The sequence below is a fragment of the Myotis brandtii genome, unplaced genomic scaffold, assembly GCF_000412655.1.
Source record: "Myotis brandtii unplaced genomic scaffold, ASM41265v1 scaffold44, whole genome shotgun sequence".
In the NCBI taxonomy this organism is placed as follows: Eukaryota; Metazoa; Chordata; class Mammalia; order Chiroptera; family Vespertilionidae; genus Myotis; species Myotis brandtii.
In genome coordinates this window covers 2,415,921-2,430,740 of record NW_005366833.1, presented here as the reverse complement: position 1 = coordinate 2,430,740, position 14,820 = coordinate 2,415,921, and the positions used below count along the sequence as shown (strand labels likewise).

General features: G+C 42.0%; 1 protein-coding gene across 1 annotated transcript in view; it reads left to right on the top strand.

Annotated features, from left to right (window-relative positions):
• Nucleotides 1-13,519, top strand: part of LOC106727513 (probable global transcription activator SNF2L2) — a 46,758-nt gene extending 33,239 nt beyond the window's left edge. Inside the window, exons 6-10 of the mRNA XM_014546319.1 lie at nucleotides 2-102; nucleotides 6,635-6,761; nucleotides 9,448-9,621; nucleotides 10,835-11,008; nucleotides 13,286-13,519. Of these exons, the coding sequence (XP_014401805.1) occupies nucleotides 2-102; nucleotides 6,635-6,761; nucleotides 9,448-9,621; nucleotides 10,835-11,008; nucleotides 13,286-13,504 (795 nt within the window). The 3' untranslated portion in view covers nucleotides 13,505-13,519. The remainder of the gene's footprint in view (nucleotide 1; nucleotides 103-6,634; nucleotides 6,762-9,447; nucleotides 9,622-10,834; nucleotides 11,009-13,285) is intronic.
• Nucleotides 13,520-14,820: the final 1,301 nt, after the last annotated feature.

Below are 14,820 nucleotides of genomic sequence, written 5' to 3'. Positions count from 1 at the left end.
CTCGCCCCTCCTGCAGCTGCAGCAGAAGCAGAGCCGGATCAGCCCCATTCAGAAACCGCAAGGCCTGGACCCCGTGGAGATTCTGCAGGAGCGGGAATATAGGTAATGCATCCCGTTCCGGGGGTTCTTACAAGTCTCACCGAGCCTGGGGGTGGATGCAGTCTCCCAGGGCTTTAGTTGCTCCTCTCTATGGTTGAGGGAAAGGCCCAAGGATGATTGCAGAGGCCAAAACTCATGCGATGGGAATGATTTCAGCAAAGTGGGGTGGGGAGGTGGTTGTGGTGGGGGGCTCTCCGATGGCTCTGGGTTGGCAGCTCTGTGATTTTCACTCATTTAATCAGGACACCTTTACCAACCCCTATGACGTGTCAGGCACCGTGTTAGGTGCTGGGGATGTGAACATAAGTGGTTGTCTCACACAGATTATGGGGTGCCTGATCTAGTTTGCCAGCTTGTCCTTGATTGGTGACTGCAAGTTGGTCAGATGTTGAGTGTTTTGTGTTGGCCTGACCTTCATGATACTAAAGTACACTTTGGTAGGTATAATATATTTTTTGCTTAAATTCATGCACTATTTTGGTCTATGCCTTTTTAGTATATGTGCTGCTGAAGGGAGCACTTGGTCTATGCCTTGGTCCAACGTTAGGAGTAAGCCCTATGTAAGTGTCTTCATATGGGGTCCTTTAAACTCTTCCTCCAGAAACGTAATTTTCACCTGATTTGGCACATTTATCTAAATCAGGAGTTGGCAAACCTTCTCGGTAAAGGTCCAGGTAGTAAATACTTTACGCTTTGCAGGGCCATATGATCTCTTTGACAACTACTCGTCTCTGCCTTTGAGTGAGAAAGCAGCCCAGATGATAATGGGCTGACTGTGTTCCAAAAAAACTTTATTTACAAAAAGAGGCTATGGGCAGGATTGGCCCACAGGCCATTGTTAGCCGACCCCTCATGTACATGGTTAATGTTAACCAAAAGGGAGACCAATAAGCACTGAGTCAAATGAAAGCAAAGCTCAGATCATGGTTTCTGGAGTTAGCAAAAATCATGCTCGTCACTTTCTAGCTGTGTTGCCTTGGTCTAGTTCCATCTCTTTTCTGCAACTTAATTTCCTCATTTGTTAAAAGAGGATCTTCGAGGATTTATTGTGGGAGAAGATAAAATGACACAAAGACGTTTAATACATATTAGCTATTAGTATTATTTCCCCAAAATGATTTAATTGAACAGAAAATTAGAGTTTAAAAATTACAGAGAATGTTAGTAACAATGTAATAGGCTCCCTTTTCAAACATTACCTTAAACTTTATTGAAAAACGCATGACTTATTCATTACTAGATTAAAATACTAAGCTATCAGCTTTGAGACTTATCCTGAAAGAAACCACAGTAACTTGCCGTTAAATGTGTGCAGTTGTTGTTGTTTTTTTTATGAAGAGTGTAACTGTAGTCTCATTACTATTGCTAATCCTCAATTAAGAGCTTTTATGTTGCTGTTTCCAGCATTTCATGTATCCCTGGGGAGCTAGATGTTCATCATCTGTAGCTATTTCAGTGTTCATAGGCTGGTTTTGTTGGGTGAATAATTGCTGTGTATTATAAGGTCAAATATTAGCAAATATTTCTTGGACAGAAAAACTATATTTATGTACAATCCTTTATGTTGCTATAAAAAATCAAAAGCAATTTTTAAAAGACAGTAAATGGGATAGAGAGTATCATTTACTCTAAAATTCTGACTTCCTAAGAGTGAACATTTTTTTCCTACCCCGAAGGCACAAACCTACCAGTACCTTTGTTAAGTCATGTGAATTACCTTCATAACATCAGAGATACTCTCTGTATCTAGAATTGCATCTGTATTTTTTTTCTTTATTCAACCTGTTTTGTGTGTGTGTGTGTGTGTGTGTGTGTGTGTGAATTACCTTCATAACATCAGAGATACTCTCTGTATCTAGAATTGCATCTGTATTTTTTTTCTTTATTCAACCTGTTTTGTGTGTGTGTGTGTGTGTGTGTGTGTGTGTGTGTGTGTGTGTGTGTCTTACTGGCTCCTAATTTTTCTTTCATTTTCACCAGGATTTTAATTACAGACCTTTCTTGTACTGAGCTCATTTTAGCACCTTTTTTGGAAGTGATCTTAATAGGTGGAAGTGATCTTAATAGGTATACAGCATTAAGAGTACTATTTAGCCTATTCCAACATAAGAAAAGCTTTTGTCCTTCACTCCTATAGTAATAAAAAAAATAATGTATCTGTCAGTATCTCTTAAACTGTATGCCTTGTAGAGTGTGGTGGAATGGCTGTTTTTCATAGTATTATGACTTGACACATGTCTCCTTGTTTGTGAGGCTTCGTGGCTTTTGAAATGATTGATCTGGCAACCCTGGGTCCAGACAGCTGGAGGGGCCTTTGGACTGAGTTTCCCATGGCCATCCTGAGGGGCACAGGTTTGCACCTGCTGCATCTCAGGGGCATCTTCTAGCTTCCTTATAGAACAACAGCTGGTTTCTGCCGATACGAAGATAAATTGTTCACCTGCCGAGATTAGTAAAATTTTTCTCTTAAAAAGGGTAGATTAAGACCCTTGGGCCCTTGTAAAGACAGCTTGGAGGCGTTTCCACTTGCCCCTCTTGGAGAGAATGGCCTACTTAGCCTTAGCATTGGTAACTGGAAGGGCCCAGTGTACTTGTACCTTCTGATCAAGGATTTGAGCAAGGTCTTAAAAATATCCATTGTAGCCCTAGCCGGTTTCTCAGTGGTTAGAGCATCGGTTCTCAGACTGAGGGGTCCTAGGTTCGATTCCAGTCAAGGGCACGTACCTCGGTTGCAGGATCTCGGTTGTAGGACCTCGGTTGCAGGCTTGACCCCTGACCCTGGTCAGGGCCCATGTGGGAGGCAACCAATCAATATGTCTCTCTCACATCGATGTTTCTCTCTCTCTCTTTCTCTCTCTCTCTCTCTCTTTCTCTCTCTCCCTCCCTTCCACTCTCTCTACAAATCAATGGGGAAAAAAATCCTCGGGTGAGGATTAACAAACAAAAAATCTCTTTTACAATTTTATAAACTTTAGTTTGAGCAGAGTCATCTGTCAAAAATTCTTTAACAGATGTTCATTTCTTTGACCGTTATGATATCACTTATCTTGTCTATGAAAATTGAAAGGAAATTGTCAGAATCTTAAATTTTTTTTAACGTTAAGTCCCTTGGCTGCTTTTCCTTGTTCATCATGCAAGGATTTTGACAAATTGGCCTTCTTTATTCAGTAATAGCGTAAATAAGTGTATGCATGTGAATAGTTTGCCTCAGATCTGTACAAAGTCTCCAGTTAAAACAGTTTGCCCATTTGAATTGGAGCCTTTCTCTTTGAAAGGAACTTTATTGCTTTTCTCCGTAGTGAGTGTCAGAGAGATGTCCCAGTGCTTTTCGTCTGGGTGTCTTGTCTTTTTGGCACACTTCCTTTGCCCCGCCAATATACCTAACTTCAGTTCCTCCATTGAGAGTTAGATGTTTGGGCAAAAGGGCTCCAGGCATTGTCACATTAGCATGTAAACTAATTCCACAAATGTTTGCATGGGAGATGGATTTCAGATTTGAAGGAAGAGCATTTCTGTGTTCTATCAGCCCTCTGCTTATCAAGGCAGAATTTTGCTTCTGGAAGCAAATATAGCCAATGTTTTTTGGGTGTTTTTTTTTTCTTTTTGTCCTCCCTGGTATCCATTACAACCCTGAAAATTCCTTCTCAAAAATTACCAAGGGCCACTTTATCAGCAGAGTTACAAAAAGTCGGTCTCCCTCCCTCGCTCTCTTTTTAAAAGTGTCACTCAGCTCCTTGCAGGAACAAAATGTACCAGTGTCATTTTCTGTTCAAATAACTCTCCTGCAGGAATCATAAACTTCTCCTCTGGACCTGAACAAAATATCTGTTGCCTTTAATGGAACTCTTTTTCTTGCCAGAACAGTCACCCTTCCTGATTTACTGTTCAATCTGTATGAAAAACTTGAGTGACCTAATTCTGCTTCAATTTTCTGAGCTCGTGAGGACACTAAATGAGCCTCCTGCAGTCAGGCAGTATTACAGCTCTTGTTGTTTCGACAAGTTGAGAATCCTGAATCTCTTTATCGGGCAACCTGCTGAATCCCATTGATAGGAAGATGAAATTGTCTGGAGAGAAGCATTATTTAAAATGAAGATTTCCATTAACAACCACCACCACCAAAAGACAACATTTTCTGTGTTAAAGAAGCCCCTCCTGTACCTTGGCCCCCACCCCCACCCCCACGTGCTGAATTGAATGCATATAATGTCACCCTCCCCTTCCCCTATACTTCGCACGTTTGTACTCTGTACTTCTTGCCTCCCTTTCATAAAAAAGAGATTCTTTTGTGCTGGGGAATCTGAGATTCACTGACAAGTGACTAGGTCCTTTGGAAAGGAGCAGTCATTTCAGGAAGAAGTGTCATTCTCTCTCCCCCCGGCCCACTACCCCAGCTCCTCACCCACTGCAGTGCCCCAGTCACCCAAGGCCTCATCCACCCCCAGTCCCCACCTCCCTTCTTCCCCCCTCCACTCCCCAGCTCCCACCCGCCCAGATCAGTGTGATTTAATCTCTACACTGTCCGTCCAGCTGTCCTAAGATTATTTATTTAGTTCTTCAGAAGATTAAGGGAAACACAGCTATTCCTTTAATTTAGCACCTGACCCACTTTGTCAAAGAGAGTAAACCAGAACAGCAGGGGATGGTTTGGGTTCTGGGCTTTTCAAATGCAAAAGGTCTGAAATGACTCTAGAACCAAGGAAGGAGAATACCCCATCATTGGCCCTCATCTCACCCCTTTATATTTAATTTTCCTTTTACTACGGCCTTATTCTACAAAAGGGAAATTGTTTCAGTTTAGTTACTTCCTTTAAATTATATATTTGAAAAAATCCACAAAAGGTTTTTCTCTTAATATCTTAATTGTTAAGATGCATCATCTGTTGCAGTATTTGGAGATTTGGGGCTATGTGGCTATTTAGGAAATTGATCTGGATACAATAAAGTAGGAATCTGTTATATTATTTTCAGTTAAATCAATGAAAAACAATGCATTTCCTTTATTATCATTAAAATTTTGAAAAAGAGGACATTTTACTTCTCTACCAAGGCAAATAACAAAGTTGTTTTTTGTGTTTTTTTTAAACAATCATTTTGATATTTGGACCATATGAAATCCTAAGATATTTTGCACATCTAAGTCACAGATTTTACTTCTTCATATTCATACACACACACACACACACACACACACACACACACACACATCATCGTAAAAGTTGATGAAACCATAATACTAATTTTTAACAGAATCTTAAATGATCAACGTTTATAGTTGAGATCCAGGAAAGTTCTCAGCTAGAAAGTCTATTTTAATTACCCTGTGATGGTTTAGTGTCAGGCAAAGGAGGTTCCGTCTAGAGACCTCCTTTATTAGCTCTGAAGTCAACGTGTTTCTTAACATCGCCAGGCTTCTGTTTTCCCATCAGTAACAGCACCATTATACCTTGAGGGGTGTGTGTGTGTGTGTGTGTGTGTGTGTGTGTGTGTGTGTGGGTGAGAGAGGGGGGGGGGAATTATATAAAATTGTGCATCAAATGTACTTAACGCAGTGCAGTTCATGTTAACTTAGTTTAGCTTACTGCCTTTTTTATTACTATTCTTTCTTTTGAAGTCTCTTCCAAGACAGTTTTGCCCCAAATTTTGGGGAAGATAGTTCTCAAAATAGATTTAAATGGCATATAATTATTTGCAAAAAAAAATAATCCAGGTGAACTCTAGAACCAGGCGTTTCTGTGAGTAACAGTCCTGGTATCCCAAATGAATGAAGATAGTGGGATGTCTCCTATTTTCCCTCATGAGGAATTACCTGCAGTTATATTTTTGATAGTGTCTAAAGTGAGAATCCCCAGCAGTCCTTTTCTAGAAACTCCCAGTTTTTAAATACTGTTTACTTTGCTGGTTGCTGCTGCCCCAAACCTGATTTTTAAAAACGCCTAAGTTGCCTTTTCTTTCCCCCAGCAAGCATTGCTCAGAGAGGAAGTGGCTGTGGTCGGCAGGGCTCTCTCTGAATGTTTTGGGTTGGCCGATTTCTGTGGCCTCAGCATCTACAAGTGCTCTTGTTCACTCGGCTTTAAAGGCCGTCGTCATCAGCATCTTGGCAAGGCGGGCAGATGGCCCCGTTGCCGTAGGACAGAACCAGAAGTTGGAAAGGAGACTTTCAGCCCGCCTGCCAGTGGCCGCCTGGGCTTTTTGGAGCAAGTCAGAATTTCCTGCCTCTCATTTTCTCTCTCTGTTCAGAGCAGTGGCACTTGATGTTCCTCCTACATGTATCATGAGCCTCCTTTCCTGGGTGTTAGAGACAGGTTATGTCCAAGACCAGAGTGTTAGGCAACATATAGCACCTGTCTGCATTAATGCAAGGGTGGCTTTTCTCTGTTTAACATCAGAAAATCTGGTTGGGTGTCAGAAATCAGCCATGAGTGTCTGGGATAGGTTTTGCCATGAACTTGAACCTAGTGTTACTGTTTGTCATTTAAGACTGAACTGTAATGTATATTTCCATCTCTCCCGCCCGTTTTACTATCTCCCTTAGGCTTCAGGCTCGCATAGCTCACAGGATACAAGAACTGGAAAACCTGCCGGGGTCTTTGCCACCAGATTTACGCACCAAAGCAACTGTGGAACTGAAAGCACTTCGGTTACTCAATTTCCAACGTCAGGTATTACCTTTTCCCCAGCAAATCTGAGGCGGAGGAAATGAATGTAATTGTTGGAGATCGGTGTGTTTCCTCAAGTCTCTTCAATATTGTTATAAAGATAGAAACTTAGTAACACCGTGTATCTTTCAGACCAGCAGCAGAGAGCTAAAAGCACTGAAGACGAACTGCTTATTATTCTGTTTTTCTCGCCTGTGTATCAGATACATTTTTTCCCACCTGCAGGATGGTTTACAAAGTCAGAGTTATGGCGATTTGTTACCGTGGACGAAACCTTGAGAACAAATGAGATAGCTCGTGTTTGCCTTTATGACTCCCAAGAAAAACAATCACGTGGTAGATGAGAGCTTCTTTGTAAGCACAAATGTATAATCCTAGCACAGTGATGGCAAACCTATGACACGCGTGTCAGAGGTGACACACGAACTCATTTTTTTGGTTGATTTTTCTTTGTTAAATGGCATTTAAATATATAAAATAAATATCAAAAATATAAATCTTTGTTTTACTATGGTTGCAAATATCAAAAAATTTCTATATGTGACACGGCACCAAAGTTAAGTTAGGGTTTTTCAAAATGCTGACACGCCGAGCTCAGAAGGTTCGCCATCACTGTCCTAGCATGACCAGGAACATATTTTAACAAAGACAATAGCCACTCTGCTAAATTAATAGTCCAGCATTTATAGAAATATATAAAACCTGTGTCTTGTAACTTGATTATTCACCACAACACAAGTTTGGTGCATTTGATCCTGTCAGACCTATGCACTGAGTAACCAATGAGTTATTATCTATTGTTCCTGCTATGGTTCATAGTAGTCACTGATTAATAAACACTGGCATAATGATCTGCTTTAGAATTGCTAAGTCAGTAGGACACCAGTGGAATGACATAGAGCTAATTTTAACTTTGGTGAGTTTTGTCTTAGGGACCCTGTCTGCAGGTCTCCTGGTCTGCAGGCTGCCTCATTTAGCCAAACGGAAAAAGGGGCACTTTGCCGGCAGTCAGATGGGTTTGCTTGGTTAAGGTCCTAGGGCAGTGATGGCGAACCTATGACACGCGTGTCAGAGGTGACACGCGAACTCATTTTTTTTGGTTGATTTTTCTTCGTTAAATGGCATTTAAATATATAAAATAAATATCAAAAATATAAATCTTTGTTTTACTATGGTTGCAAATATCAAAAAATTTCTATATGTGACACGGCACCAGAGTTAAGTTAGGGTTTTTCAAAATGCTGACATGCCGAGCTCAAAAGGTTTGCCATCACTGTCCTAGGGCATGCAAAATGAGTTACTAATGAATGAAAGTGAATTGCATGACTTGGTCTGTTGGAGGATGTGATTAAAATCACAAGGCCACCTCACTTGCTATTGTCATATGACCTTGGGAGTACATTTGCCTTATCTATAATAATAAAAGAGTAATATGCTCATAGACTGGACATCTTCCAGACGTCATTCCGGACATCCTTCCTGACAAAGCTGGGGCTGGAGGGAAGCGAGCCCGGGTCCCTGGTGCCTACGGGTGGCCCTGAGGGAAGCCAGTCAGGGTCCCGGATGCCAGAGGGAAGCCAGTGCCTGCAGCTGGGGGAAGGAAGGCCTACTCTTGCACAAAAATTCGTGCATTGGGCCTCTAGTTGGTTATAATATCACCAAGGGACATCAGTGTGGCTGGGTGCTGCTTGGTCATAGGTTTGTGAGAGTAGATTAGAACTTAAAAAAAAAAATTTAGAAATTAAAAAAAAAGCAAAGAAAGAAAACGTCTCTGAGTTCCATTTTCTTCCTTCTTATAGGTGACTTCATAAAATGCATTGATAAAGTGTTTGATAAGATTTTGTTTAAAAAATATTACTGAAGTATATTTTTAGGAATAACATTATATTCAAATTAGCTTCACTATGCTAGACTCTTATTAGTCTCTGATTTTTACTTGATATTATTGAAAAATTCTATTATCTAAGAAGTTTCCCAATGAAATGAGCTGTAATTCATGCTGATTTCAGATTCAATTGAATTATTATTTTGATGTATATTTTCAATTTCCCCCCTCTATCACCACATAACATACAAAATGGATAAGTTATTATACTTATGATCACCCTAAAAAAAGTTCATGATATAGTTTAAACTTTGAATATCTTTCAAAGAATATCATTGTTAGAATTGGGAAGAAGCCCAAACTTGTATCTCTTGTCTTTTACATGAGACTATGAATTAACACTGTTTGAGTATCTGCTGCCATTGTCCATGAACAGGAAGTAATCCTTCTGTTCATTTTGCAGAGCATCATTAAAGTTAATCTTTTTAAAAACGAGGAGCCCGTTAGTATGGCATTTAAGACAAAGTTTTAAAAAAATTAAATCTTATTAACTAATTAGTATCATTGGAATAATTAAATAGGATGAATAACTTTATTTAAAATATCTACTTTATTTTTTTTAATGTTGTAATGCTATAATTGCTTTTTTTCTTGAATTATTTGTAAAGAAAAGCTATACCATCTTAAAAAGCCATGCCACATAAATTTGGTATGATTTAGTCCCTTTATTTACTAAAAAGGCCAACTGTGAGTGAGAAACCTGTAGAATCCCCCTTCTGCCCCACTCAGGGGAAACGAGAGAAGGAGAGGGTCAGGGGTCTGGCCACTGCTCAGGGAGCCTCTCTAACTGCTTTCCTCCTGCAGCTGAGGCAGGAGGTGGTGGCCTGCATGCGGCGGGACACGACTCTGGAGACGGCTCTCAACTCCAAAGCATACAAGCGGAGCAAGCGCCAGACCCTGAGGGAAGCCCGCATGACGGAGAAGCTGGAGAAGCAGCAGAAGATCGAGCAGGAGAGGAAGCGCCGGCAGAAGCACCAGGTACCACGGCCTGGCTTTGCCTGTCCTCGTGTTTACAGACACGTCCAACTCAGTAACAGGCTGGAGCAGAAGGGCTGGAAACGTGCGCGGTGCGCGGAGGGGGCATCACAGAGCAGAAAAGTCCCTGGGAGCTCACATAGTCTCCATTGTGTAGTCGGGGACACTTAGGCCAGGTGACTTGGGCTTTCTTTGTTCCAATCAGGTGTCACCTTCCTACTCCCCTGGAAAGCTGCGGTCTGGGTGGGATTCCCACAGCAAAATCCTGGGGAACTTGGAAAGAAGAAAGCAAAGAGTTATTTTTAATAACACAGACAAATATGGTGTCCAGGGCTCTGTGACGGGCCCAGTTAGAGGTTTTATAGGGGCAGATATTTAGGAACATTCCTTTCTAGGGGTTTGGAAATATTTTGATGTAGGATTTAATTTCCTAAGCCTATCTATAATTTATTTGTCTTTTTGTGCTCAGTTTAGTGCCTATCCTAGTTTCGTTTTTTAAAAAATGTCAGAGTTAGTGTACATAAGGGTACACTCCCCTCCCCCATTATTTAAAAAATATGTACCAATTACTTATGGAGTTTTAGCTTCCTATAAAATCTTGAGTCACAATTCTAAGATAGTTAAATTTTTTTATTGCTTTTTTTAGGGAGAGAGAGAAACATTGTTTTGTTCCACCTATTTATGCGTTCATTGGTTGCTTCTTTCATGTACCCTGACCGGGGATCAAACCTGCAACCTTTGGAGTATCAGGCCCAACTGCTCGGCTGGGACTCTAAGAGAGTCAGAGCAGAGGAAACATTACTTTTATAACATAATTCTCACTGGATATACCCATGTCCCTCAGGTTTATTTGAGAACGATTGGCTTTTAATTTTATCATTTTCATTTTTCAGGTTCCTCTCCTTTTTCTTTTTATCCCCTCCATTTTTTATCTTTCCATTTTCATGCGGTCACACCGTCAAAGCTTCAGAGACCGCTCTTCCACAGGCTGGCACGAAAATAAACTTTGAGAGGTCATCTCTCCCACCAGCCCGGTAGCCCGCACTCAGCTATGGAGACACACACGAGGGCACCTATCCCAGAATAGTCCCAGGTTTCTGGTCTTTGTTGTTGTGAAATGCACACTGAGCGGTTTTTCCTGGACTAGGCTGGAGCCTACCGGGCCTTGGGAAATGGATTTTCAGTTTTCTTTTCTACTCCCCTTGGGATCCTTCAGGAATACCTGAACAGCATTTTGCAACATGCGAAAGATTTCAAGGAGTACCATCGTTCTGTGGCCGGGAAGATCCAGAAGCTTTCCAAAGCGGTGGCAACGTGGCACGCCAACACCGAGAGGGAGCAGAAGAAAGAGACGGAGCGGATCGAAAAGGAGAGAATGCGCAGACTGATGGTGAGGAGCCCGGGAAAATGCCCCTCTCGCATCCTGTATTGGGAGTGTTCAATATGCCCTAGTAGAGGGAGAAAGGAGAAGCTGCTTACCAAATGTATGACTATGTCCCCTTAACTTCATGCGGATGGAGTTCAAACAGCCTCTTTCCTGGACAATGCACGTCACACATCTTGGGTTACAGCTGGTCAGTATAGTTTTCCCATGTCCTAGGATGGCATTGCTGCTCAGATTTAGCTTCTCACATAAAGGACGGTACTGTATCTCTTGGGAGTTTTGATAACCAGATCTGGAAGGCTGGAAATGGCAGTTCTTTTTAAAATACTGCCTCTTTGAGACTAATGGCACACGTTTTGAATGACTAGCTCATTAGGTTGTGTCTTGGAACCTGATGTCTTTTTTTTTATGGCAGAAATTTTTCTCTAACAATGTAAAAAGTGATTGTTACGTTAATTTTGAAATGTTGCTTTTTGTTTATAGCGGCGGGAGGGTATTGTCAGAGGTTAGTCAGGGGTTATTATTTTTGCACTGTTATTTTTCAGTGAATGTATATCATAGAAGAGATTGATTTCATTGGTCGGCATTTTTTTTTTTTTTTGTAATTGGACCTCATAGAACACTGTGGGTTTTACACAAGTGTGTGTGATCTGGAGTGCTAGGAGACCTGCAGGTTCTGTCTGGGACATAGCTCCTGAGTCCTGCATGAAGAGAAAGTCATGAGCCTCAGCCCATAATTATGTCCTGGGGGAATTCCAAGTGACAGTGTCTTTCTTCCTCGCTGAGATTAAGGTTTGCATTTTGTTTTCATTGATTTTTGGGGTCCCAGAGAGTAAACACCATATTTTAAAACAGGTCCTACTAAATCTTACCATCTTCTCCCGCCTTCCTCTCCTTTTGGGGGGAAGAAGAAGACTGCCCAAGAAATGTCTAATTAGCTTGGGAGACTGTTTCAGAGGAATCTGAGCAGTCGGCAGTCAGATTTGTCTGATTCAACCGAAGTGAAGCTGTATTAGCACTTCAGTAACAGATTGGTTTGACACTAATGATTAGGCATTTGCAAATCATTAATTTTTGCAATTAAATGATGGAATATACAGATAACAGAGAAACTGAAGTTTTCTATCACTCTTTCTTCAAGTGAGATCAACCATAACGAAAAGCAATTAGAGTTCTAATAGCATTTGAGGTTCGTGCTCATCCACGGGGCCGACAGCAGCTAGACTGAGGGGTGAGCCTGCTGTCACACGGGCACAGGCTAGGCAGCCGTGGGCAAACTACAGCCCGCGGGCCGGATCTGGCCTGTTTGAAATGAATAAAACTAAAAAAAAAAAAAAAAAGACCGTACCCTTTTATGTAATGATGTTTACTTTGAATTTATATTAGTTCACACAAACACTCCATCCATGCTTTTGTTCCGGCCCTCCGGTCCAGTTTAAGAAACCATTGTGGCCCTCGAGTCAAAAAGTTTGCCCACCCCTGGGCTAGAGCGACACCCCTGAGGAAGGCGCTGGGCCCTTCTGTAACTCAGCTGCCTCCTGAGGCATTTGCGACCTGTTCTCTCTATCCTGCATCACAAGAGGTGTCCTTTTAGTGGGACATAAAAAAAAGATTTCTCCTGAAATGGCACAGAGTATATCAGAGCTTTTACCCCATTTAACCTCATAATGTGGCTGACTGGTAGGTGGAGGTGGGAATTACTGCATCTGTGTTATTGTTGGGTAGTATCAGACGTCAGGTAGTAGCTGACTTGTCCCCAGTCACGTAGGCCCAAAGGACAGTGCCAGTTATGACAAAAATCCCCCAAATTTGACCTCCCCTATCAACCACAATATGTGTAATGCTTTTACGTATAAGAAGTTATTTGTTCAGTGCCCATTTGATTTCTCTTGCCTTTAGAAATACTTATTCTCTCCACTTTTGATTGTATTTGAAAATTTCCAAAATACAAAGTTAAGAATAAACTTCAGATGGTGAATTGTCCGATTTTAACATTTTTTGTGCTGTTAAAGAAACACAGAAGAACAAAGAGCTGACACAGCGTGCTCCATCACGCCACATAAATACTGCGGCCATGTGTCCTGACTTTGCCGCGAACCCCGGTGTCCCAGGATGTAGGCATCGCTCTCCCCTGTGCGCCCGGTTCCCTGTGTGTGGGAACCCTTGCAGCCTGGAGCATTCGCTCTGCTGCACTCACCACTGGAGTTCAGGCTGTCAGGGGGGAGGGGGAAAAAGCATCTACAAACTGTCATTAGGCTCTGATCTGGCTTCTTTCCTTAACAGGCTGAAGATGAAGAGGGCTACAGAAAACTGATTGATCAAAAGAAAGACAGGCGTTTAGCTTACCTTTTACAGCAGACCGATGAGTATGTGGCCAACCTCACCAACCTGGTCTGGGAGCACAAGCAAGCCCAGGCGGCCAAGGAGAAGAAGAAGAGGAGGAGGAGGAAGAAGGTGAGTACCCAGTGGAGGGATCAGTTTCAGGCGTGTATTGCTCTTTAATATATACACTTACCACACTAATAAGAGGTTTAGATTACTGGATTGCAGGAATTGCTCCTATAAATGGGTATGGTGTGAAAGAGTTGATCAGGCATACTAGACATTGGAGATGAGGGGGTAATGGGTAGGAGGTATTAAACTGTAACAATGTGGTTCATATGCCCATTGTTTCACACAGAATTTAAAAACTAAATACACATGGTCAGTAAGAAGAGAGAAAACACAGGCACAATGAACTGTTTTCTTAAATGTGAAGTCATGTGGCAGTGTGCTCAGCTAAGAAACTGAAGTGAAAAGTTAGGAGAAATTGCAGTGTACAGATTGAAAGAAACCATAGAAAGACATAAGAGATAGCTTTGGGATACTTTTGGAACAAATTTCAGCCTGTTTATTTGGACACCAGCAATGCCAGAATTGTTCATTTAGATCAGCAGCCCTGTGTCCCACTCAGGGAAGTGTGCAGGTCAGGGTTTCAGGTGATGCTGGAAAACAAGACTCTTAGGTAAAACATGTCCTAATGGTCATGAGAAGTGAAAGGTAAGATACAGAATTTCTGCTCTACAGATATTACATCCCAACTCAAGGGCAACGTGCTAGTGTAGGCCTGTGAATATAGCTCTTCTCTGAGGCTTAAGTAGTCTGCAAACAGCTCTTGGTTGATGTTTTGTTTCCATGGTAAATTCTAATTGGCCCGGATACAAACAGGATGTCTTCCTCAGAATTGGGAAGATTGAGGAGGGGTAGCATTTAATTGTTTATTCTCTGCACTGAATAATTGAGCAAAATATTTTTCCAAAAATAATTAATTTCATGGCTCCTGAATTCTCATACCTGTTTCATAATGAAGGAGGGGCATGCATGATTGAGAAGGTGCCTGCTTGCTCCTGATCCCTGTAGTAGAAGATACCTTCCCTTCTGGTGAAGATGCACGAGGGGTGTCTCAGGGCTTGGGTTTAGATGTTTCCATGGTGAGAAATACCTCATTTTCTTGTCAAGGTAGCATTATAGACTTTGCAAAATTGCAGCTCCAAATATTTAACTTAAAAAGACGCTTTCAGAGTTAGTGAAGAGCACACAGGCAAACAGATACAATTCTGTAACACTAGGGGCCCAGTGCACAAATTCGTGCACCTTGAAAGGAACTGTGGGCTGTGGTGGGCACAGGGGTGGGTCTCGGCCCATCCTCTGTGCCCCTGCCTGGCTGGCCCCTCCCTCTGCGGTCCCTGGTTCCCTGTCTGCTGGCAGCCCCACTCCCGCTGCTGCCGCTCCCATGCACTGACGGTGCCAGCCCCGCTCACACCCACTGACGGGCGCGG